The 27,885-nt window shown below is 34.1% G+C and overlaps 1 protein-coding gene across 1 annotated transcript in view; it reads right to left on the reverse strand.

The window, feature by feature from the left end:
- Positions 1-27,885, reverse strand: part of CDC73 (cell division cycle 73) — a 137,511-nt gene that overhangs the window by 90,483 nt on the left and 19,143 nt on the right. Inside the window, exons 7-10 of the mRNA XM_042926080.1 lie at positions 21,244-21,460; positions 17,588-17,686; positions 14,548-14,626; positions 12,805-12,869 (exon numbers count right to left, since the gene is read on the reverse strand). Coding sequence (XP_042782014.1) covers positions 12,805-12,869; positions 14,548-14,626; positions 17,588-17,686; positions 21,244-21,460 — 460 coding nt within the window. The remainder of the gene's footprint in view (positions 1-12,804; positions 12,870-14,547; positions 14,627-17,587; positions 17,687-21,243; positions 21,461-27,885) is intronic.

Raw genomic sequence — 27,885 nt, forward strand, 5'->3', positions numbered from 1 at the left:
GGCAGGCACAAATCAACACAACAAATATTGGTTGAAAAAATGAAAAGAAACACTGTGTATCCCATATTTGTCCATATAGCAACATCTGAGCTTCAACTGCAATTTTGGAACTTCTACCCAACCTTCAATTGACAATAATAAATCTGAAATGTAATGATGTGCTAAAAAGGCAATTATAAAGAAAATAATCTAACAGAGTTCAAGAAATGCCTTCCAAATGACAAATATGCTCAGTTAATATCATACGTTCATGGACTGATACAAGTATTTGCCAGTATCTATCTGTATAAAAAGACATTTCAGAGACACAATACATAAACTTTCATTACAGATCAATCTTAACAGATGGACATTTACAAACGATTTTGGTGATAGAGAACACTAACTTTGAACCACAAAATATTTTCATGCCACCAAAAGAAATTCCAACCTTCTCATTAGCAGATCAGTATCACACAAAAATGTACTATTACTATATTTGTAATCGAAAACTTGTGTAGATTTTATTTATCTCCTGTTATTTAAGTACCTACTCTAAAGTCTTTGATTTTACCTGTAAGTCTAAAATATTTACTATCTGGCCCTTCATAGAAAACGTCTGCCAACCCCCAATTTTAATCATTACATTTAAACCTTTTAAATCATACACACTAGAAAATGTAAGGCAATAATGAAAACATACTTAAACCATAAAAATTCCTTTACATTAATTACTTTTGTTCATACCAAACTCTACATTTCTCTGCACTCATTAAAAACAATCTCACAGTAAAGTTTTAAGAGTTCAGCTTAGATAACAAACACTGAGTATTTTAGAAATTAGCTTTCCCTACAGACTTGATAATTGTTTCTTAATGAATTCAACCAAAAATTACAAGGCAAAACTGAACTTACATGTGAAACTCATATTGTAGTAATAGAAGGCTTGCTTATTTTTTTATAGCTGAGCACCAAAAATCAATACAGCATAAAAAAATGAAAGCCTAAATAAGTTTTTCACTGTAGGCCAGATACAAATGTTAGCATACTTAGTTTAAATGTACCAATGAAGACTTCAAGCACATTTTTATCAGAATTATTCATGCATTTATAGGGGCCAGGGGACCATGTGGCATGTTGTGTACATTTATATGTGTATAAGAAAATTACCTTTCTTCTCCTATTACTGAAAATAGTTCTGGTAATTTGTCTAACTGAATTTTATATAAGAAATATAACCAACAGAGGTGTCTGGGTGGCTCAGTCAGTTAAGCCTCCAACTCTTGATTTCAGCTCAGGTCATGATCTCACAGTTGGGGAGACTGAGCCCCACATTGGGCTCCACGCTCATAGCACAGAGCCTGTTTGGGTTTCTCTCTGTCCCTCTCTCTCTGCTCACTAAATAAATAAATAAGAAGTATAACCCGCGCTCACTAAATAAATAAATAAGAAGTATAACCAAGTAAATTGTGAACTAAAATCAGGAAAATTTTCTATACGATTAGTTATATTTATTTTTTAAAAATCCTTAGGGGCACATAGATGGCACAATCAGTTAAGCGTGAGACTCCTGATCTTGGCTCAGGTTATGATCTCACAGTTCGAGCCCAACATCAGGCTACAGGCCATCAGCGCAGAGCCTGTTTGGGATTGTCTCTCCTCTCTGCCCTATTCCTGCTTGTGCTCTCCTCTGTCTCTCTCTCAAAATAAATACACTTTAAAATATTATTTTTTTAAATCCTTAGTACTTAGCGTTACATTATGTACATACGTACATCTTTCAAATAAATATGCCAAAGAAGCATTAAACTGGGTAAAATGTTTATCCCAAGACAGCATGACTACATAATTGTACATAAATTCTACAACACTACTCATATTAGTACTTCTTCATTTGTACTTTAATTATATTTGTACTCATTCTGACTGCATTCTAAGTCTTAAATACTTTTATATAATGCTAAGAAAACACTTCAATTTTAATGTCTTTGTAGCACTGAAATTATTGAATTAATCGGCAGAATGGGATTTAAGTTATATTAATTTATCACTCTGAGAATAAGTGGGAGATAGAAATAAGTGATTTTCAGAATCCTGTAGGAAATCCTTGCTCCTGATCTCCCCTTCCAAATCAACAAAACTAAATAGGACTAATCCTAGATCTACAGCTCAGATTTCTAGCCAGGTCATCTAGCATTGCCTACTCTCTCTAGTGACAAATCAGAACTTTTGGACATCTCTATCATGAATTTTAAATTCAAAACACCTAGTCTCTAACCAACACTTTTTAATAAATCAAACAGAACAGAATGAGATATCAGTCCTAAACCTGAAGGAGTAACCTAAAAAAATACATCTAAAAAAAAATACATTGGGGGGGCCTGTGTGGCTCAATCAGTTAAGCGTCCAACTTCGGCTCAGGTTATGATCTCATAGCTAATGAGTTTGAGCCCTGTATGGGGCTCTGTGCTGACAGCTCAGAGCCTGGAGCCTGCTTCAGATTCTGTGTCTCCCTCTCTCTCTGCCCCTCCCCTGTTCTCGCACACACACACTCTCTCTCTCAAACATAAACATTAAAAAGAAAAAAATACATCATATTCATTTGGAATTAGTCAGACACACCAGTAAGAACAAAAGTTACAATGAAAAATGACAATGCCAGGGAGAAAGGTTCTCTGACCTTGCAACAGGTCTGTCTTTATTAGAAGAGATGCAAATATCAAGCAGTTTTACTCTAATACTATTCAATGTTTAAAGGCTATAATGTAATATGCGTTCATAGTGCAAACTTGTCATTATACCATGATCTCCCATGAGTTTCTCTACATGGAGAATATGCGTATGCTAAATATAAAAGTTGTGTGTCCAGGGGCGCCTGGGTGGCTCAGTCGGTTGAGCGTCCGACTTCGGCTCAGGTCATGATCTCGCAGCTCATGAGTTCGAGCCCCACGTCAGGCTCTGTGCTGACAGCTCAGAGCCTAGAGCCTGCTTGGGATTCTGTGTCTCCCTCTCTCTCTGCCCCAACCCACTTGCATTCTGTCTCTGTGTCTCTCAAAAATAAATAAACATTTACAAAAATTTAAAAAAAAGTTGTGTGTCCAGTGCAATATATACTTCTCAGTGTAAATTAATAAATCAGCATTTAGCATTTCAAATGCTACTCTCATAAGCTTGAATAACAAATCAATCTCTCATGGTACACTATTATTACCCAGTTTCTCAGCCTTTCTCTGGGCCATAGCAAGTTAATAAGGAAATGTCACCCTATTAGGCAACCTGAGATCCAACTAATCTTCCAGGGGAGCATAACCTTTTGCGTCACTGTTCATCATCAGCAGTTATTTTTGCTTTGATCTGTTATATAACAAAGTTGTTGGCGAAAATTCTTAAGGCAGTAAGAAAGTAATCCACATGAGGGTTCCAATATAAAATATAAATGTAATCCTACCAGTATGCCATAATGAAGCATGTTTTTGTAAAATCTACCATACTATGACCATCATGCTGATGTTTAAAGCTTTAAAAAATAAATTACACGAATTTTTCAAAAATATTAATAATGACTCAGAATGTTCAAAAAGAAATCAAATGTGTACCATGGATCTCCCAGAATTTGGTATCTACCAATTTATTGGATGATACTAGATCAATTATATCTCTTACATTTAATCAAGATAATGGAAAAATGTTACCAAAATAAATTTTTTTAAATAAGTTAAGCTTTTAATGTTTATCTTTCCTGTTAAAATAACTTTTGTAGAGGAAAAAAAGACAATATATATTAAAGTTCTTGATGAATTATAATGTACCCACAAATTTACCACCAGAATGGTTATTATGACGTAGCTGCATGTTAAAACTCAACAATTCCTGAGTACAATGAAATATTTTATATAACCCTTTAAGACAAATTATATTTTAATCATATCAGAATCTGAATTTTGGGTTTTTTTAATAAAGGAAACTAGAAGCCTTCAAATTCTTCTGAAAGGTAAAAGAGGTGCTTAATTTTAGTTCTCAAATTTGATATTAAAATAGATAAGGAATTCAATTGCAGAAGGTCTATAGCAGCACATACACAAGATAGAAATGACAAAAAGACGCTGCATGTCTGATGCATCTATCAAATTTAGGAAGGTAAATCATTAGATTGACAGTGTCCAGAATTCATTGTCTGTAGATGATGGTATTAAATCAGTTATTTCTGACTTAAAAATTTGTAAGTACTAAATTGACTTGATTTCAAAATAACTGTTTGATCTTATAGACTACTGCAAAACTCTAAATGCAAAGAACAAATGTTTTTTCAATGACAACATAAAATATGACAACTTCAATAGTGAAAAAAAATTACCTGAGTTCTATGGTATGATTTTCATCTCCAATGAAACAAAAAATAAAAATCTTAAAAAAGTTTTAATTCCTTAGCATTTCAAATGAATGTCTTCAACTTATTCACAACAAAGCACCATTCTGAAATTTCAAAGAATGTAGTTTTGAAATAGTAAGATTTGTCCAGACCAGAAGTAAATAAGAGTTTAAAAACAGATACTTAAAATAAATGTGGGAACAGTCACTCACAGAGGAACATGAGAAGCAGGAAAGACAAGAAGAACAACACTAAAAGAAACATCCATCAAGAAAAAGACCTGGAAAAGAAATCAAAACTTAGAATTAAAGATCAAATGAGGTTTGGCAGGATTGGGGAGAGGGAAGGGAAGGGGATGAACTAACTAGAAATGCAATGAATATAAAGACAAAATATACTAAGACGACAAAGAAAATAAAATCTGAATGTATTTATATAAAAGATTGGAAATTCACTGAAGACTTAAATCAATTTACGAAGACCTGGAAATTGATACAGCAAACTAAAACTCAGCCAACAACAGCCAACAGAAAAGTACCTACCCATCAAGAAAATATCTAAACACCCAATTATATAATGTTATTAAATATACTAGGGCTTTTTTGTATGAATAAACAGATTCAAATAATTTGTTATGAAATTAAATGAAACATTAAATATTAACCTTTGTTCCTCAAAATAATGAAGAGAAATATATAATACATAAAATAAAATCACGTCTATGTTAAACAACAATGGTGATTAGTCTAAAAATATACTTGAGAAGGAGTTAGAATTTACAAGTGAAGTATGTCCAATGGATTGAAGTTGTATTGATTAAGGTAACTAGAAATCAGAATAAAAAGCTATACTATAGCATGTCCAAGACAGAATATTAAAAACAAGTTAAAGTTTGCTTTTGTCCACATGAGTCATAAATAACTATAACATTACACATGGAATTACAATTAAAAGATTTATATAATTAAACTGAGACTTCATAGTACAAATTTTTATCATGCTGTCAATGAAATATTGTTATTTCCAATCTGGTTTCTATTTTCTCCTGTTCTTACATTAATCAGTATTAAAACACTGAAAAAAGGTGACATTAATACTTTTATTAAAAATGACCCAACAATTTCTAGATTACTTCTGACACATGTGCGAACATTAACTTGGTCTATGCTTCTTTCAAAAATAAGTCTCAGAAGTTCTGTGACCATGATATTAACTACATGGTCATGGGTAGATTAATTTTAAAGATATTCTTATAGATACATTAAAATCTCTAAGACACTTTGGATAAACCAATAATTAGTCTTTAAAGAAATGAAAAGCTAAATTAATGCAGTTTAATTGAATCGGCTTATACCAAAAGTACTATGTATTGTGCAATGGGTTTTTCAATAAAGCTCAATAAAACACACAAACTAAAAAACATAAAGAGCAGTATTATAAAAATAACATACTTTATATGCATGAAACGTTCCTGACACCTATTAATATGTTTTTATAATTCATTTCTCGAGTTATGTTAGCATCAAATGTCAATTATGCTGACACAACCTAAGATAAAATGAGACTTTAATCTCTCAAGAAGGTATCAGCGTAAGGAGACTAATACCCAACCCATCTAAATAAGTGTTCAGTCTAAATACTATCCAACTTAAAAAAGGGAAGACTGTTTTCTGTATCATTCAGTATAAAGAGTTTACAAATGTTACGTATGCCTAATATAAAAATATTTCCACAGTAACTACAATGAATTCAGTGCCACAAGCAAACAGCACTGAAACAATGTGAACAAGGTATACCTGTACACATGTAAACCTCAAAACAAATCCCAGAGAAAGTTATTATAATACCATTTCTCAGATGAGAAAACTGAAGCCTAATTTGCTCAAACAGGCCAACAAATAATAACAGATCTCTCTTATACTTTATCTCCCATGTACACAGACACAGTCCAGATCTATAATGAGCATGTTAAAAAAGAAAAAGAAAAGAAAAAATGTTGGGGAAAACACTAGGGCAAAGCTACTATAAAAGGGATAGGAGGGAGTACAGAAAATTTAGTGATGAACTCTTAGAAAAGTCTATAAAAAGACATCTAAATAAACTGTATAAAGTATTAATATGTTAACATTTAAGCATTACTTCATGTAACAGGTAGTAAACACATAAAATTAACTTTCAAAAGCTTAAGACATATAATGAGTTACTGGCAGAAACTAAATGTTTTGTTTCGTTTAGGGGGTACACTTTATATTGCTCAGGATGACAGGACAGAATCACCCTGTTCCCTGAAATATTAAGACAGTCAACAAGTTCTGAAAATTATTTCAAGTGCAATGTAATATCTAAGCAGAATAATCTAAATCAGAATGCTATCTAAATTAGAATGCAAACAATTAGGGATTATAAAACTAATATTCTTACTTACAATTCTGTGACCATGTATTAAAATCCCAATACTTATTATGTTTTTTGTTTAATTTTTTAAATTTTAATTGAAGTACAGTTAACATATATTAAAGCATTTTCAATATAAAAAAAACAGTGATTCAATAATTATATATATTACTAAATGCTCACCATGATAAGTATATTACAATACTGACTCTATTCCCTAACTATACTTTTCATCCCTGTGACTTATTTTATAACTGCAAGTTTTTACCTCTTAATCCCCTTCACCCATCTTGCCCATTCCCCAAATATACTTTTTGAACAAATTAAATAATTTAAATTTAAATAAATTTCATTTATTTTTTAAAATATTTTTTAAGTAAGCTCTATGTCCAATGTGGGGCTTGAACTCATGACCCTGAGATCAAGAGTCACATACTCTGCCACCTTAAGCCAACCAGGTGTCCCTCATTTCTTTATATGAGCCTCAATGGGTAGACAGAAAAGCCTAACTAATCTACCTAAGTTATCTCCCTCTATATGATAACTTCTTTGCAGCAATTTTCTCTCACATGATAAACAATGCTAAAATAAACATACGCAGACACAGTAAAAATATCCCAATAACTAGAGAGGAAAAGAGTTCTCATAATATTTAAATAAACTAGTCTTCATAACTTTGAATGAACATGTTATCATTAAACACATAATAGTAAATACACCAATGAAGCTACAGTTGCCAAATTTACACCTAAGTCAAACTGAAATTATATATAAAATTATAAATTCATAATAAAAGTAACCATTTCTTTTTTGAGTCCTCTTTGTGCTAAGAATTTTACACACTCTCTTTTAATCATCACAATACTATCATGTAAGTCCTATTATCTTTATTATGAAATAAAAACAAGACCCCTCATAGAAAAGTTAAACAATCTCTCCTTCATTAGTGGCACAGTGAGTGGAAAAGTTGGGACTCAAAGTCAGGACTGACTTCAAATAAAATGTTCTTTCATATGTGCTTTCAACTTACTACCTTCTCTTTAACAAGAGAACACTGCCTTCATTTAGATCAAGAATTTCAAACTGAAGGCCAGTGAGGTCTAAGCAGGTGGTACAGTTGGCCCTTGAACAACATGGGTTTGAGCTACATGAATGCACTTGTATGTATGTTTTTTATAGTAAATAAATTTGTACGGTAAATAAATTCATAAATTTTCTCTTCTCTATTTCTAAACATTTTCTTTTCTCTAGCTTACTTTATTATAAGATACAGTTACAATACATACAATACACAAAATATGTTAATAGACTGTTATCAGTTAAGGCTTCCAGTCAACAGTAGGCTATTAGTAGTTACGTTTGGGTGAGTCAGAAGCTATATGCAAAATTTCAACTGCATGAAGGGGATGGGGGGTCTCAGTGCTCCTAATCCCAGTGTTGCTCAAGGGTCAACTGTATAAATAAGTCAAGACCACTAGATCAAAAACAACAGAGTAGTGAGGCCTATGGGCAACCTAAAGAAAACATTCCCATTTAAAGAAGGTAGTCACTACTTTGTATCAGTGTGACTCTTGCTACTCTAGATGTGGACCCAGTACCCAGTCATGCCAGATGACTTTTCAAAAGAAGCTGAAAATCCAGACTTTGTGACATACTTTTATTTTTAAATATTAGTGCATAAAATAAAATTTTAAATGACACTGATGTCTAATAAAACATGCAGGGCCATGTTTAGATTGGCACAATGAATGATTCCGAAAGTATGCTAAGAGAGGCATATGATGTCAGTGCACTAGCATGTATAAACAGGATGCATCTAACTCTAGTAAGAAATTTTCCCATTGGCACCCTTTAAAATCTACACAATAACATTACATAAGCACTCGAAAATTATTTGCTAAAGAAAAGAAGGGAAGGAAAGAAGAGTGTTCAGTAAGAAAGTCTTAATCAGTGGTCTCTATCTTCTGCTGGCCTAGACTCTAGACATAACTCTAGAGCATTACTGCTAATATAATACTCCCATAACACTTCAAGCAGAGATGAACAATTAACAATCAAATGAGAATGAAGGAAATTTTATAAAACAGGGGAGCTGGTAGGTTACTAATATATGCATTCCTGCTTAAGAATATAACTTTATAAGGGCACCTGGGTGGTTCAGTCGGTTAGTGTCTGACTCTTGATTTCAGCTTAGGTCATGATCACATGGTTCTGTGCTGTCAGCGCGGAGCCTGCTTGGGATTCTCCCTCCCTCCCTCTCTCTCTCTCTCTCTCTCTCTCTCTCTCTCCCCCAGCCCCTCCCCCATTGGTACTGTCTTTGTCTCTCTCAAAATGAATAAATAAACTTAAAAACAAGAATATAACTCTATAGAGAGATTGCAGTTCTGGATTTTTCTAAATAATGAAAGTTGATGGTGATATTACATCTCTAATGTAGGTACTGAATACCCATCTAAGTTCACTTACTAGCAGGAAAATGGTTCCCAAAAAAAGGCTTAAAATGTTTTAAGAACTATAATATCTGTTGGAGTCCATTCAAACAGTCTTAAAGGAAAGCACTGAATCTGTACAACTTCAGAGTGCAAAATGTTTCCTCAAAAATGAAGAAAGCAAGGTAATTGAGAGTCAATGATATTCAATATGAACTAAGAAAAGAATAAAGAATAAGCAAGGAAAAGAGTATGTGACCTTCCTACCTAAACATTAACAAGCTAGAATGGGAGGCTAAAATGAAGTAGTTCCCAATTCAATTACCAAATCTCACAAATAAAAAGAATGAAATGTGATCCTATCTTTTTACTCCTTCTCCAGGGGAACCACAGATGAGTTCCTGACTACTACCCAAAAAGAAGGGTCTTCATCATTTCCTCTTATTTTCTACATAATGAAAAGCACTGTCAAGTGGCACTTTCTTAGTCTAAGATGGCTCCTTTCAAAAAAGGAACCCATGTAAACACATTCCAGTGTTCCCTACTCCCAACCCAATGGTTTCTACTCCCAGTCGAAAACTACTAAGACAGTTTCACTTAACTGATCCTACACAACTCTAGTTCTTCCCAGTATTCTCAACAGGAGCGAGGAAAGGGGCAAACAAGCCTGGGAATGAGTGCATATTCTTGTCTTCCAATTTATATATTCATATATTAAAAATGATGAGATTCTTATACCAAAGAATGTTTAATCTAGTATTTCTTAAACATTATACAACCCAACTAACACATTTTGGGGAAAGTCTCCCAACTTGGAAAAGTCCCTTAGCAATTTCAACATCCATGTCTTATGCCTCTGTATTTCTTGGCCTGACTCAAAAGTTAACCAGACTCAACTATACAAACTTGTAACTTTAAATATACCTGGGCTTCCATTCCTATAATGAATTTCTCTAAATTACTATCTTCATAAAATACTAATATTAGCAAATACCCTGCCAGACCCTTAATATTTATAACTCTCAATACCTTTTGATTCTTATGAAATTTTATTGTCCAAACACATACTCCTTTCTCTGTAACAAATGAAGAAAAAAAAAAAAAAATCAACTGTATAAAAATTTTCTAGCCATTTGATAACCTGATTAATTTATTTAGTCTTGTATCTAACAGAACTCTAGTGTCTTACATTTAAAAGATATGCAGACCAATTGTAATGTAGAATTATCTTAATCTTAGTAACTATGTAGATCAACTAAATGTGTCAAAACCCTGAAAAAGAGCGGTGGCTAAAATGAGCTCATACGTAAACTAGAAAGGAAGTCATACCTGTGCAACAAACCCTTTAACATACATTTAACTGCTTTGTGTATCTGGGTGGATATCCCAAGAGAAATCTTCTTAACTGGAGAATAAGAAAGTTGGTCAAACTCACAAGCTCATAAATAGGTAATAATTCCAAAAGAAAAAAGACAAGGAAAAAACATTATATTGGAAGCATTAAGACTGAGATTCAAATAAAAGAAACAATTATCAGAGCAACTTCAGAGCTTTCACGTTCAAACCTCTCCATATATTCTCTAACAACTGCTAAAATAAATCAAGTCACAAACAGTAGAGATTCAACGGGGTATTAAATTATGAAAAGTACCAGCAATCTGACCATTTTTAGTCTTTCTGTTGCATTCCTACACAATGTCTTTTATGTGATTATTTCTGTAAAAACAGACACCATAATTTGTTTAAATTCACCTCTCTTGTAAGTATATTTAGAAGCAAAATCTAATGAGGAAAAAGAGCTATATCATTCTCAAACTGTTTAATTAAGAAGCTGTCCTTGAATTTCAGAAAAACTGTTCTGTAAAAAGCATCGCTATAAAAATTATCACTGATTTTACTACTTCCACAGAAGCTCAGTAATGAAACCAATTTCATGACATTTCAGGTGAGACAAAAGTTAAAACAACAATGACAACCACCATAAAAAACTTACCCTGATGTTTACCTCAGGATAACAACTGCAGTTCACAATAATTCACTTAGGGAATGGCCAGTAGGCAAGTTCAATTCCCAAGAAAATGTCAGTAAATTAATCTTTTAAAAATTTAAGTTAAGGGGTGCCTGAGTGGCTCAGTCGGTTGAGCGTCTGACTCTTGATCTCGGCTCAGGTCATGACCTCAGGGTTTGTGAGTTCAGGACCTGCATCAGCGCACAGCCTACGTGGGTTTCTGTCTCCCCTTCGCTCTGCCCCTCACCTGCTTGTGCCCCCTCTTTCTCTCAAGATAAATAAATAAACTTAAAAAAAAATTTTTTTAAGCTAAATTTTACAGCCGTGAGTTACATTTTGAAGTAGGAAGAACTAGGCAGATCTCGTAAGATGAGTGTACCTTATCTTTTACCACCTTCACCTCATTCACTAGGTCATGGAGACACTGGCCTTCATGCTGTTGCTCTACTGGCCTCAATCCTGACCCTTGAGCTGTCTTTCATAGAATGCTTTTCTGCAAGATCTCTGCTCAACAGTCACCTGCTCAGAGAGGTCTCTCTGACTACTCTCTCTACAGAAGCCCTGTCTAATTCATAGCTATAGTCCTAACAACTAGAACAGGGTGTGACACACGTGCAAAGTACTTGTTAAATGAATCATTGAGTTCACAGACAATTTCAATAATACAAAAACAAATCTGATAACAACTTAAACACAAACATATCAGCAAAATATCTAATACTCAATTCCAATTTGTCCAGAAAAAAAGAAAGAAAGAAAAAAAAGAAAATAAGAAAGGTCAACTTTTAATATCACATTCTCCACATTTATTTGCTATCTGTTCTGGAAAAGCATGACAAGATATATCTTAATTCTGAGAAATCACAGCAAATATATATGATGATTCCATGTCATACTGAGTCCTCAAAGATCTGATGATTTGTAAATAAAGACAAAGTTTGGTATTAGCTTTAAAATATATAGATACTTTAAAATATATACACATAGTATTTTAAAATATAAAAGGTATAATAATCTATAATATAAATATGCAAAATAGGGTTAGCAGAATTCCTGCTCTACATCACCAACTCCTATCACTGACTAAATAAAAATTAGGTGTTAAATACAGCCTAGTCAGAACATCCAGGAATAACCATTTTTAGGCAGTTAAAAATATATAAAAGAAAGTCTGTTAAAGGTGACCCGAAGGCTTATAATTGTGTACACCTAAGACCGTGGTTCTGACAAGTATACATTTTGTAAGTATTACATCAACCATTATTACAATCTGTCTTTTTAAAGAGCAAAAGGTATTACGTTTTAAAGAACATAAGATATTATGGAAAATAACTCTCCCAGATTGGACCTTGTAACTCCTCAGTGGCATTAAATACTCTAACCAGGTAGCATCCACCCTACTTGCAAGTTAATCGAAACAGCTTTTATTTATACACACTACTCAGTTAAACCAAAGAGAGGATATCCGCAAATCAAATAATCACCATACAGATCTATCGGCACAATTAGTCATTAAAGATAAATGTCTGAAATAGAAAATAATGGAGAACAAAGATTTTCCTCGACATCTGCTACTCACACTAAATGCCTGGGACAAAAGAACCCCTGCAGTCAAAATGACTTACCGTTACAGATTTCAGCGTCATACCATGGTAGGTACCCATAGTGTCGATTTTGAAGCCTTCCGTTTCTATAAAAAAAGGGGGTTTGCAAAAGGGGGTTACACTTTATGTATCTTATGATCAATAACAAATCTGTAGCAATCATCTGCATTATAATCTGAAAGTTAAATAGTGTAACAAAACATCCAATGTACTATACATATAAAGTTAAATTACATACCTGTGAAGACAAAAACTTTAAAAGGGATACTAGTCTCAAAAAGATATTTAATACACACCAGCAAGCCCTTTGTGTAGAAGCTGGTTAAGACTATACAACTGTGCTCAACAGTCATATAGTTAGGTGGGAATATAAAAAATTGGACTGAATAAAATATAACGTCCAAAGTATATACTCCTAATACTCAATTACAGTAGCACTAAAAGCTTCTAATATCATGAGAAGGCCTTAAATTATAAAAAGCTGGGTTTCAAAATTATAATCATATGCGTATATTATATAATTTGTAGAAAAGCAATGCCATAAACAGTGTGATAAAGGTTCCAGGACAGTCTCAATATGCCTTTCCATACAAGGTCATACATTAAATATTTTACACGTTGCAAGCTATCTGTCTATATCACAGCTGCTGAATTTTGCAGTTATAGTGCAAAAGCAAGATAAACAATATATGTAAACAAATGGGCACAGCCTGATTTGGCCCAAAGAGGATCGGATTTGGTCTCTGGGCTGTAATTGGCCAAACCCTACTTTACATAATTCATTCCACAAGAAAAACACTGCAGCGAATAAAAGAATGAACCACTATACTTCTACAGCATGTATTCACAGAACACACCTTTATCCAGTATATTAAGTCAGCACCCAAAATTCACTATATAGAAGCAGTATATCCTTTACTAAAACTTAAATGGAGATTTCAGATTTTGCAGAGAAAAAATCATAAATGTTAAACTTATAGTTGCTTCTATCTCATTTTTTTCACAAATTAAGTCAAGATAAATGATGGTGCCAAATGAAATTACAAGGACATTGGTGCCACTTCACTAACCACCACACTAACATGGAAATGGTTCACTACCACATTAGCCAGCATACCATGTAGGCTACGACAAAATAAGTCCTTATATAGTTACTACAATCTATGCTTCCCAAGTTCTCAATGTACACATTTACAATTTGAGAAATATGATTTGGTATACAGAACCTCCAATCTAAACTTCTGAAAAGCATAATATTAATAACAGCAAATATTTATAGATAGTTTATTATATGCCAGTCCCTATTCTAGGGGCTTTATTAACTAGTTTCACCCCACAATAAAGCTAAGAGATAGATACTACTACTACTACTATTAGTATTACAATGTAACACAAGAAGAAACTGAAACAAGAACGCAGTTAAAGTAATTTATCAAAATTCACACAAAAAGTAACTGTGACACAGGCAATCCAGACCCAGAATCCAGGCTGTTAACCAGGGATTGGCAAATTTATTCTGTAAAAGACCAGATAGTATTTTAAGGCTCTGCAGGCTACACAATCTCTGTCACAACACCAAGGAACCACATATAATACATAAATAAATGTCACCATGTTTTAGCAAAAGTTTATTTATAATAATACGTGTTGGGCCAGATTTGGCCTGCAGATGTTTGCCAACACCTGCTCATAAACATCAGGCCACACTACCTCTCAAGTTCATCACCACCACAGTAAGGGAGAAATAAAAATTAAATAACTTGCCTTCTTTTCCTTTGAATCTTTCCTGGTCATATCTATTGTAGGCAGCTGGGATAGGCTGTTTGGTACGCAACGTAGGATCCTGTAGAAAAATTAGGAGGTACATGTTAATATTTTAACTTCTTACTTAAAACTCAGAATAAAAACCACAATAAACATATTATTTTCTAAGCTTTTTTTCTTACAAGAGCCAATAAGACAAAAGTGGGGAGTCATATGAATCTTATTTTCAAGATAATGCTTACTGCTAAAAAATTACCAATCCTATAAGGGACAAGAGCAAAGGACTCCAAGTAAACTTGTATCAAGGCAAAATGCAAACCTCTTAGAAACTGTAGAAAGAAAATGGGTATGCTTAATAATTTCACTGTGATTACTTCACTGTGATTACTTCAACTTCTTTATGAAAAAATGAACTTCTTCCAATTATGAATTGTTTTTAACAAAAAAAAATTTAATTCAGTTTACTGAACTGACATTTTAGAACCTTTTACCTAAATTATTCTGCTGTTAATCCCTAAATTAAATAAATATGACAACTATGACAATAAACCCATATAAATGTACGAGACAAGACTGAAGTTACGGTATTATTTAGTTAAAATACTTAGAATAAGTTGCCAATCTAATGATATAAACTTAATTCACAAATACTTTATCTGAAATTCAGCCTATAATAACCTAAAAAAGCATATTTAAGGAATATTACCAAAATTGCTTGGGAAATTCATGGTATTCCAAAAGACAAAAACATACTCTTCATTTTGTTACAATAGGATACTACCTTAAGTATTAATCCAGATAAAAGATAGTTCATTCAAGACTGTCACTAAGTATATACTTCTGTAGTTAAAGGCCTAATTTAAAATTTTTATATATTTTAATGATTATGGAAATACAGAGATAACTAAATCACAAGGATAACGGTTTAACTGTTTTAAGATTTTACATAAGTTTCCTACCAATTGCTGTTCAAAACATTAACCAATTCACAATTACAAGTACCCTTATTTTATCACCGTAAGTTGTTCCACTAGTTTTTTTACTCATCTCTATGTCCTACTAGACTTTAAGCTCAAAGACGGCAGCTATCTCTTCTATTTTTGTTAGCACACTGACAAACAGTAGGCACTTAAGTACTTGCTGGAAGGTCAACTCAAAGTAACCTAAATACCAACAAAAGTCCACTACCTCTAAAAAATTAAATACCAATGATTTCATGAACAAGCAAAACTACTAGATCTTGCAGACTGTATTAGTGCTCTTTCAAATTTTAATATGCTTCTGAAAACTATATAAAATAAAAACAATCTTATTTGTATTTTTTATCTTTTGTTGAATCATATGCCTAGCTCGAAGGATTTTCAACAAAACTGGAGGGTATATCTGGGTTTAAATATAGGTCATACATGAAATTTACTTTGGAAAAGTCCTAAGTGGCAACTCAATGAGGCAGTCAACCCCCCAAGTGGCTAAAACTAAGGTACAATGAAAGAACCAAATGATCTGTGATCAAGAGAAACACAATACATTCACCAAGAAGTCACAGATATGAATGATTCAGAAAAAGCTCCCAGAGTGGACTGTTCATAGGGTTTATATCTCTAACAATGGTAATGACTCTCCCAAGCAAAAATGAATAGGTACATTATTTTTTTTTTTAACGTTTATTTTTGAGACAGAGAGAGAGCATGAACAGGGGAGGGGCAGAGAGAGAGGGAGACACAGAATCTGAAACAGGCTCCAGGCTCTGAGCTGTCAGCACAGAGCCCGACGCGGGGCTCGAACTCACGGACCATGAGATCATGACTTGAGCCGAAGTCGAACGCTTAACCGACCAAGCCACCCAGGCGCCCCAGGTAGGTACATTACTTTATACAACAGATTTACCACTTTCAGATTCTAACCCAAGTATATCTCTAGTTAAGAATTATTGCTGAAGTAACTTTTTTTTGTTTTGGTTGCTTGGGGTTTTTTTAACTATTGTTGTTGGTTTATCTTTTGACCCCCTTTATCTATTTCTCACACTCCCACCCACCCCCACCTCTAGCAACCACTAATTTGTCCTCTGTATCTAGAAGCTGGTTTTGTTATTAAGATTCCACATATAAAAGAGAGAATAAGCTATGTGTCTCTAACTTACCTCACTTAAGCATAACACCCTCAAGGTCTGTCTATGCTGTCACAAAAGTCAAGATTACAATCTATTTTATAGCTGAAAAATATTCCATTGTTGTATATACCACAATTTCTTTATCCATTCATCCATCAATGAACACTTAGGTTGTTTGTGTATCTTGGCTATTGTAAGTAATGCTTCAATGAACATGAGAATGCGTATATCTTTCCAAGTTACTGTTTTCATTTTCTTCAATAAATAGCTGGAAGTAGGACTGCTAGTTCATACAGTAGTTCTATTTTTAATTTTTTGAGGAACTTCCATGCTGTTTTCCCTAGTGGTGACATCAATTACATTCCCACCAAGGATGCATAAAGGTTCCTTTTGCTCCACATCCTTGCCCACACTTTCCGTCTTTTTGATAAAAGCCATTTTAACTTGTGTGTGGTGAGATCTCATTGTGTAAGTGGTGAGATGTCATTGTGTAAGTTTTAACAGTGGGGAAGATTTCCAAATCCTTCAGGACTGTTAAAGCAGCGAAAGAATTAAAAGTTACTGATTTAAAAACTTTGTTTTCAAATTACAATACTGAGGGGCACCTGGGTAGTCCAATCAGTTAAGAGTCTAACTCTTGGTTTCGCCTCAGATCGTGATCTCACAGTTCCATGGGTTCAAGCCCCGCATCAGGCTCTGTACTGATAATGTGGAGCCCATGGGATTTTCTCTCTCTCTCTCTCTCTCTCTCTCTCTCTCTCTCTCTCCCTCTCCCTCTCCCTCTCTGCCCCTCCCTTGCTCACATTGTCTCTCAAAAATAAATTTAAAAAAAATTTTTTAAATCAAAATTACAATACTGAAAAACAAGAGTCATTTTCATTAAAATTAATTAATTAATTAATTAATATATAAGCAAGAAAACATTCTTACCACAGGTGCTGCATTTGGAGCTGGTCGCTGTTCAGGTGCACGTCCTTCTTCTCTGGCTTTTACAGACTGAAGAATTGCAAAAATATTCTTGGAAAAATTCTAAAATATAAATGGATTTTAATTAGCCCACTTAAAATTAAATAGTCAAAGAGAGTAAGTTTATTTAATAAATAACTTCAGACTGTTTTCTTCCTATCAGTTCTTCCCTACTACATCATTCTGAAGTGTTTTTTAGTATATACATAAATAAAAATCAAACTACTACTACTACTACTAAAAAACTGATCCAAAAACCAAATACTATAAACACAGCTTATTATTTTTATTTTACTTAAACTGTTTAATTGGCTATAAATATATTCATATTCTGCCTCTCTTGAAATATGTAGCCAGGAAAAAAGTTAACACTGAAGTGAAAATGATAGATATATTATCAAAAGAGGCTTCTTAATTCTTAAAGAAATCAACTACTATCTCTTCTTCTAGATATGATAAAGTCCAGTACTAACCTCAGGTTGCTACAATTTATATGAGATGTGGAAAGTTTTGAAATACTGTTTGTTAGGAGTCAATGCACACTTTTCAAAGATTTTTTTTTTTTTTTTTTTAAGAGGGAGAAAGACAGCGGAAGAGAAAGGAAGAATCAAGCAGATGCCATGCTCAACCTGGAGCCCGACGCAGGGCTCGATCCCACAATCCTGGGATCATGACCTGAGCCGACATCAAGAGTCAGCTGCTCAACCAACTGAGCCACATAGGCGCCCCTAAAAGATCTGTAAAAACTTGACTCATGCAAAGATGCCAGCACTTAACCAACCACTGCTTTTTACCAGCAGTACAAAGGCCAACACAGGGACAAATGCAAATAAATTCTTAATCCTACTATGAAAATCACTGAAAATACTTGAAAATCAAATCTCATTACTTTAAAAATAATCAAGTATTGTGTGAGGAACACTTACTCCAGAAGAATCCATATTATCAGTTATTTTTGTGTGGTAGAATTATAAGTGATTATTATCTTCCTTTTAATGATCTCTTACAATTTTTCAACAAGAAACACTACTAATTTTTAAGTTTAAAAGTTATGTTTTTAATGGCATTATAAAATCAGGTTGCTTTATTTGGGGTGCTTGCAATAATGATATAACTATAAAGTAACATACTTATTTTTCTCATGGTACCTAGAACATTTTATTCCACAAACTCAGAAAGTAAGAAGGCACTAATCCCTGGAATAATGAAGGTCTATCTAAAATCATAGGGCCTGGGGGTATCTGGGTGGCTCAGCTGGTTAAGCGTCTGACTCTTGATTTCAGCTCGGGTCATGATCTTATGGTTTGTGAGTTCAAGCCCTGCGTTGGGTTCGGCACTAACAGTGCAGAGCCTGCTTGGGATTCTCTCTCTCCCTCTCTGCCTCTCCCCTGCTTGCACTCTTTCTCTTCCCCTCTCTCTGCCTCTCCCCTGCTCACACTCTCTCTCCCTCTCCAAATAAACATCAAAAAATAAAATAGAATAAAATAAAGTAAAATCAAATCAAATCAAATCACAGAGTACCTAAAAGATTCTCAGACAGAGTACCTAAAAGATTTTTTAGTGTTTAGAAGATAAAAATGGGATACAGAAAGACTATTAGTCAAAACATTGTTTCTGGTTTCTAAAAATGTTAACACTCATAGAAACAAACTTGGCTACCAAACAATTCTTAAACCATTATTTCTTAAATTATACTCTGGTGGCAATAACACTAAATGAAATTAGAACACTAAGTTTTGAAATGATGGGAAAACCCTGCCACCTAGAGCTCAAAGAAAATTGTTCATCTCAGTTTCTTGAAAATTCAATTCTAAAAGTAAGATGGAGCATAGCACCTAAGTTTTATTCCTTTGCTAGGAGATTCAAAAATTTTGGCTACTATAATGAACATTGGTAGAACATTAGCAGGTTGTGATATTCAAATTTTAATCACATTAGGCAGTGAAAATTAGTATCGGCAGATCACTTTACAATAAATACAAAAACTGAAGTTTATTTATATTCTCAGATTTCTCTACATAATTCTAAGCTCTGGAAAATGATTCCTAATCTTGACCCCAAGTACTCTGTAAAACATGTCAAAATACAAAAGGACAAAAATTCCTTCCTTCATATACTCTTTTCAAGTAATCTGATTCATAGTAACAAGGCACAGTAAACTTATAAGGCCAGAATCCAAAATCTGCAAATAAAACCAATCCACCTAAAGCAATGTTAAAGTTTGCTTTCATTGGCAATCTCACACACTCCTGCAAACTCCCTTACTAAATCACCATTAACAACTGCACATCAGTGGAGAACTAATATTTAAGAGAAAATTGGGAGGTGAGGGAGAGAAAGACAGATGGAAATATGTAAATCAAACAGAACCAATGCACTCTTTATGGAGATCCATTAAGATACCAAACATCCAGGGCCGCCTGGGTGGCTCAGTCGATTAAGTGACTAGGACTCTTGGTTTCAGCTTAGGTCATGATCTCGCAGTCCGTGAGCTTGAGCCCTGCATCATGCTCTCTGCTGTCAGCGCAGAGCCCACTTTGGATCCTGTCTCCCTCTCTCCACACCTCCCCGACTCATGTGTTGATGCGTGCGTGTATGCGCGTGTGTGTGAGTCTCATGCTCTCTCGCTCTTGCTCTCCCTCTCTCTCTCTCTCTCAAAAATAAACATTAAAAAAAAAAAAGATACCAAATATCCGGTATCTTTCAAATTTTTATCTTTCCTTTTTTTTTTTTTTTTAATGTTTATTTATTTTTGACAGAGAGAGAGACAGAGCATAGGTGGGGGAGGGGCAGAGAGAGAGGGAGACAGAATCCGAAGCAGTCTCCAGGCTCTGAGTGGTCAGCACAGAGCCTGACGCGCGGCTCGAATTCACTGACCACGAGATCATGACCTGAGCCGAAGTTGGACGCTCAACCGACTGAGCCACCCAGGCGCCCCTCAAATTTTTATCTTTCAAAATTTAAAGTATACATCTCTGTTAACCAGAAATTTGCTTCTAGGAATTAATCCTTTTGCTGTATACAAATAAATGCATAAAGGTATATGTACGAGGATTTTTTTAATGCATTATGTGTAATCATGAAATGAGAGAGAAGGAGACAAAGGAGGAAAGGAGAAGTAAGGGGGGCGGGGGGAATCCCACAATCCTAGAACCAAAAAACCAAAATAAAACCACCTAAAACCATTAATAAAGAAAAATATCGCTACACCCACACAACAGAATATGTATAAAATACACAAATAAATGACTGCTGATTCTCATAAGTTTCTACTTTGTGGGGAAAAACAATAATTATTTTAATGACCACACAGCTGGCCATCAATATTCCCTGTTCATTAGAGTAAACCAAAAACCTTATCAACAAGAAAACTGGGCTATTCTTTGGATTTACAATAGAGGAGTAAATCAAGGACTTGCACTGTGATTCAGACTTTCATCACTTTCTTATATACTACGATGGAATAGTAAATATGGCCACTTAGAAACCTGTATTATTACTGACCTTTCGAAGATAAAACTTGAAAATTGCTAATAGCAAATTTTAGCCAATTGTATAACCAATCACAAATTAGATACACACACACTCACTCTAATGAATGAGTGAAATACTTTAATTACCTTTCCTGTGCTCTGTAAGATAGTTGTTCGTGTCCTCCATACTCTCTCTCTGCTGACAATATCTCGTGTCACATCCACCTCAGCGTCCACAAAACTCCTCTGTTTGAGGGCAGTTATATCATCATCTAAATCAGTCTTGATAGTAGATCTTTTCTTAGCCATAATTTTGGCTTTGATTGCAGCAATTTTTTCCACTGACATAGCTTCAGACAAAGACCTGAAAGCAATTTTTTCTTTTAAAATTTTTACAGCAGGATCTTTTGAACACGTCATAAATATATTTTGTTACACTTATAAGTTCCTGGTAAAAATGCCTTAAGTGGCAATAATTAAGATCTTATCTAAAACTTACATACTTGGTACTTAATAATCACGTTAAGATCTATAAAAAGTCCATGTAGAAATATTACTCAATGAGTAAATCAGTAATTTCTTAGAAGGATCAATGCAGAAGAAATCTTCTCATGTGTTTAGCTCTTCCCCCCAGAAACGGTAGAACCCATTAATATAGGTGCTTAACATTTTCTCAGACTTTTATTTGCCAATGCCTCTCCATCCACAGAAACTATACACACATACACAAACATATGCCACCATGCCAGGGCGGGGGCGGGGGGGGGGGGGGGGTGAGAGAAAATTTCATTCTGTAAAGAATTCAAAGCTTAGCTTTTCCCTGAAATTCATTTCAAGGTTTCAAACTTACATGTCATAATGTATAACATACCCATTTTACAGGTGATGGAGGTTTTTATATGCCACATAAACATATACTCCTTATACTATCTGAAAGATTAAACCATATTTTGCAGTTTTCTTTTTCCTTCCTTTACTTGATTTTCAAGTAACAGGCAAAACAGCAAACAGGGGGTATGTTTGGAGACTATAAGAAAAAGACTTAACACAAAGTATAAATTTCATTAAGATGATAAGTTCAGTGTCTTTTTTTTACAATGTAAAATGAGAAAAAGAGTTAAAAAGGGTTTGGGTACCTTAACAGTTGACAAAATTATTATTCTAATCACAAGATGACAGTCTTGAAATACATTTAAACAACATCTGGAAAAAGGGCAGGAATTCCTGCAGTTTTAAATATGGTAGTATTATATAGTACACTAGTTAGTTTATATAAAATATGAAGGTGCTTTATAGCAGATGCTCAACATGCATCTAGTATTTGACTCATTTTATATAATGCTGTGCAATTTTTCCTTATGATCTAAAGCATACCAGTATATCTTGAATCAAATGCAAATACTTTCCTAAATTATAATTAAAGTGAATTGAACTTTCAATCACTGGAGTTTTACTTCCACCTAAAATCAAGGAGCAAAGACTTGATTAACCCTCCTGCTTCGAAACCAGTCAAAAATACATTAAAGAGTAACTTACTAAATACCTGGTATCAAGCAGTAAGAGACCATGATCTATGACAAATGAAAACAAGAATAAGTGAGCCCTATGAATGCTGCAGTTTACACCCTTGAAAGTTTCCAGAAATGGCACAGGGAGGAGAATCCAGGCAAAACTAAGTGGATTACCTGAGCTGAGAAATGGAGCTGAGAGTCCAGCAAAACCAAAGTGGCTGGAATTCAGAGGCCTAAGTACTGGAGAAGAAAGAGCTACACTGAAGTATACAGTATTCCAGGAGAATACTGATTAGCACAGGAATATGAGGAAATAAAAATTGGGTATAGAAACCAGCCAAAAGGATTAAAGGGAACAATGCCCAGAGCTCACAGAGGGTAAAGATTAGTTCCTGTTCCCACAAGCAGAATGAAAACCTCACACCCCTGGGGCAGTAGGTACTCTGAATGATCGTGTACAGGCAATGGGTGGGGAATAATTATCTTAAGTGAATGCTGCTCACATAACAAATCTTAAAACCAGACACAAAAGGAACAAACTATTTCCGAGTGATTTTACTATATCCCAAAACAAAACTAAAGAAAATTTAGGAAAATTCAAAAACAATTATAAATTGACACAGATGCAGGATTAGCAAAGACATTAAAATAATTATTGTAACTCTATTCTACACATTCAACAAATTAAAGAGAGACATGGAGTATATATTTAACCAACTTATAGAGATAAAAAAAATATGATGGATACAAATATATCACAAATATAACCACAGAAGAAAGTTATTAAACTATCCAAGTGAATAGAAAAAAAGAACCCAAATATGTGAAAAAACAGAAATTTTCTCAATTCAATAAAAATTATGAACAAAACATTCCCTGAAAAAGCTCAATGGGCCTCAAGCACAAAAACCATTAAGAAAACACCAAGTTATGGGACAATTAAACAGCTCAAAACCTGTAATAGAGAAAACTTTTAAAGTAGCCAGAGGAAAAAAAGACACATTTCATTAAAAAATTTAAAAATTTAAAAAACACTGATGATAGACTTCTCATCAACAACAATGTAATCAAGGAGACAATGGTACATCTTTAAAGTAGAGATGGACCTGACTTACAATGGTAAGTAACTTACAATTTTTCAACTTTACGTGATGCAAAAGAGATATGCATTCAGTAGAAACCGTGATCCAAATTAACACTTTTTCGCAGGCTAGTGGTATGACGCTCTCTCGTGATACGTGCAATGGCAGCAAGCCACAGCTCTCAGTCAGCCGTGCGATCACCATGATAAATAACTGATACTTAAGATCATTCTGTACCCATCCATCTATTTTGTTTTATACTTTCAGTACAGTATTCAATAAATTACATGAAATATTCGACACTTTATTATAAAATAGGCTTTATATTAGATGACTTTGCCCAACTGCAGGCTAATGAAAGTGCTCTAAGCATATTTAAAGTAGCCTAGGTTAAGCAATGACGTTTGGTAGGTAAGGTGTATTAAACGCATTTTGGGCTTATGACATTTTCTACTTACAATGGGTTTATGGGGATGTAACTCATCATAGTCAAAGATTTGTCCTTAAGAGGATATAACTTAAGAATTTTATATCCAGTCAAAATCCTTAAAAAAAAAAAAGGCAAAATAAAAACTTTTTTAGCAATAAAAAAGTTGAGGGGCACCTGGGTGGCTCGGTTAAGTGTCCAACTTCAGCTCAGGTCATGATCTCACAATCTGTGAGTTCAAGCCCCTGCCTGGGGCTCTGTGCTGACACACAAATCCTCTTCAGATCCTCTGTGCCCTCTCTCTCTGCCCCTCCCCCACTTGTGCACATGCACACTCTCTCTCTCAAAAACATATAAACTTATTTTAAAAAAGGCTGAAAGAATTAATCACCAGCAGGTCTACATAAGAAGAAATGTGAAAAGGAGTCTTTCAAGAATAGAAAAAAACAGGTTAAGAGGATCTGCACAAAAAAATGAAGAACAATGGAAATGGTATCTATAAATACATAATATTTTTTTCTTACTTAAATCTCTTTAAAAAAGAACTCTTTAAACAAGAACATGCATACGTCTAAGTATTTTAAGGTACCCATATGATATATGAAGTAGCCTAACACTTGCAGGTAGACTGTGATGCTATAAACCACACACAGAAAAAGTCCTAAAGCAAACACTAATAACAAAACGTAACTAGTAAGCCAACAGATATAAGAAAAAACAGAATTATAACAAATATTCATTTACTCCAAAAATAGGACAAAGAAGAGACCAATAAAAAATAAGCAAAATGAACTAAAATTAACCATATCAATAATCACACTAAGTATAAAAGATCTAAACACAAAAAAGGCACTTAAAACTATAGACAGGTTAAAAGTAAAAGGATTCCAGTTTTCAGGATGAAGAGAGTTCTGGACATGGTTGCACAACAATATGAAAGTACTCAAGACTATGAACTGCACACTTTAAAACAGTTACAATGATAGGGGTGCCTGGGTGGCTGAGTCGGATAAGCGTCCAACTCCTGATTTTAGCTCAGGTCATGATCTCACTGTTCATGAGTTGAAGCCCTACCTATCTTGGGCTCTGCACTGTGAGCACAGAGGTTCTCTCTCTCCCCTCTCTCTCTCTGCCTTTATCCTGCTTGCTCTCTCTCTCAAAATAAATAAACTTAAAATTTTTTAAATAATAAAAATAAAAAAATAAGTTACAATGATAAATTTTATGTTATGTGTTTTTTTACCACAATTTGTTTCAGAATGTAAAAGAATAAAGAGATATCATAAGCCAAAAAAAAGCTGGAGGAGAGTCTAGGTGAATTATGAGAAAGTAAATTTTTTCAACAAAAAATATTGCTAGGGATAAAGGTCATTTTATAACGATAAGAAGATTCGTTCATCAAGAGAACAGAATGCTAAACATTTACACCTAATAACAGAGCTTCAAAGTAGTCAGAGAACAAAATCTGATAGAAATGCAAGGAAAAATAGACAAATCCACAGCCAAAGAGTTCAATAATTCTATCTTGATAATAATACAAGACAGAAAATAAGGATATAGAAGACTTGATTAACACTATCAACAAAGTTGACCTTCCTGCCCATTGCAAGACACTGCAAAATAACAGCAGAATAAACATTCTTTTCAAGTGCCTACAGAAAAGACCATATTTGGGGCCAAAAAACAAGTTTTAATACTTATCAAAGGATTCAAAGTCATATAAATATAACCATACTTTGTAATAGACTGTTTGAAATAAGTAACAAAGATCTCTAGAAAACCCCAAATATTTGGAAACTAAACACCTCATTTAAAAACAATCCATGAGTCAAAGAAGAAATCACAAGGGAAATTAGAAATTTTGAACTGAATGAAAATGAAAACACAACATACCAAAATATGAGATGCCATGAAGGCAGTACTTACAGTGGAAGCTGAAGTTATTGATTTTCCTCTAAGAAACTATAAAAAATAGAGCATATTAAACCCAGAGTAAGCAAAACAAAGTAAATCATAAAGATCAGAACAGAAATTGAAGAATCAAAAACAAAGGGAAAAGAAAAAAAAACTAAAGAGGAAAATCCCAATCTGATTCTTTGAAAAGATCAATAAAATTGATCAATTTTGGTTGGACAATAAAGAAACTAACAGAAAACACACAATTGCTAATATCAAAGAATGAAAGAGGGGACATCATTATAGATCCTAGACAACATAAAAGGAAATTATGAACAACCTTACGACAATAAACTGAACAATATAGATGAAACGGACAAACTCTTTCAAAGAAACAAAGGACAGAAAGAGAAAAAAGAGAGAGGACCAGAATAAACATATAACTATTAAACTGAACATGTAGTTGAAAATCTTATGTGAAATAAATAAAAATAAAGAAAACTATAGTACAGACGATTTTACTAATAAATTTTCCCAAATGCAGGAAGAAATAATACTAATTCTAAACAAAGTTTTCCAGAAAATTGAAGAAAAGGAAATACTTTCCAACTCATTCTGAGCTGGATTATCTTGATAGGAATTATCTTGATAAGAAACAAGACCAAGACATCGTAAGAAAACTACAGACCTCATGAACATAGGTACAAAATTTCTGTATAAATTTTTAAAGTATAGTTCAATGACATATAACAAAAATACATCATGATCATGGTAAGCAACTAGTGAAATGATTATTAACAACATCCCCCTCTCGGCATTCACACTCGTGTAATCCTCTTCCTATGTGTATGTGTGGGCTAAACCTTGCTTCTAAAAATTAAAATGCTGTACAAGTGACAGGGTGTCACTCCGAAGATTTGGCTATAAAAAACTTCTATCTTGCTTGACAGCTCTCTTCCACTCTTACTTGCTCACTCTGATGAAGCAAGATATAATACCGTGAAATATTCTATGGAGAGACCAAAAGTGGCAAAGAACGAAGAGAGTCCTCTAGATAACATCTGAGGAACTGAAGTATTAGTCTAACAACCAGTAAGGAACTAAATTATGCCAACAAGCACATGAGTGTGCTTGGAAGTAGATCCTTCTCCTATCAAGCCTACACATGAGAACACAATCCTGGTCAACACCTTAATTGAAACTCTGTGAGAGGCCCTAAAGCAGAGTCACTCCAAGACTCCTGACCCACAGAAAGCTGTAAGACAATCAACATACTTTCTGGGGCACTTGGGTAGCTCAGTCAGTTAAGCATGTGACTCTTGTTTTCAGCTCAGGTCATGATCTCATGGTTTGTGGGTCAGAGTCCCACATCAGGCTCCATGCTGACAGCACAGGGCCTGCTTGGGATTCTCTCTCTCCCTCCCTCTCTCTGTGTCCCACCCTTGCTCACTCCCAAAATAAACTCTAAAAATAAATAAACATGTGCTGTTTAAGCCACTATGTTTCAGGTTAATTTGTTATGCAGCAAGACAATAAAATAATGAAGTAAAGGGGTGCCTGGGTGGCACAGTTGGTTAAGTGACTCTAGATCTCAGCTCAGGTAATGATCTCAGTTCGTGAGTTCAAGCCCCAAACTGGGCTCTATGCTGATGGCGCAGGGCCTGCTTGTGATTCTGTCTCTCCTTCTCTCTGCCCCTCCTCCACTTGTTCCCTCTCTCAAAATATATAAACTTAAAAAAAATAAAAAATAAATGAAGTAGAATTAATCCATGAAAATGCAAACATCAAAACATTAATTTACCATATTAACAAAAAAGAAAAACTACATGATCAATTCAGTAGAATCAGAAAAAGCATGTGACAATAGCTAACA

This window comes from Panthera leo, chromosome F3 (assembly GCF_018350215.1).
Source record: "Panthera leo isolate Ple1 chromosome F3, P.leo_Ple1_pat1.1, whole genome shotgun sequence".
Classification (NCBI taxonomy): Eukaryota; Metazoa; Chordata; class Mammalia; order Carnivora; family Felidae; genus Panthera; species Panthera leo.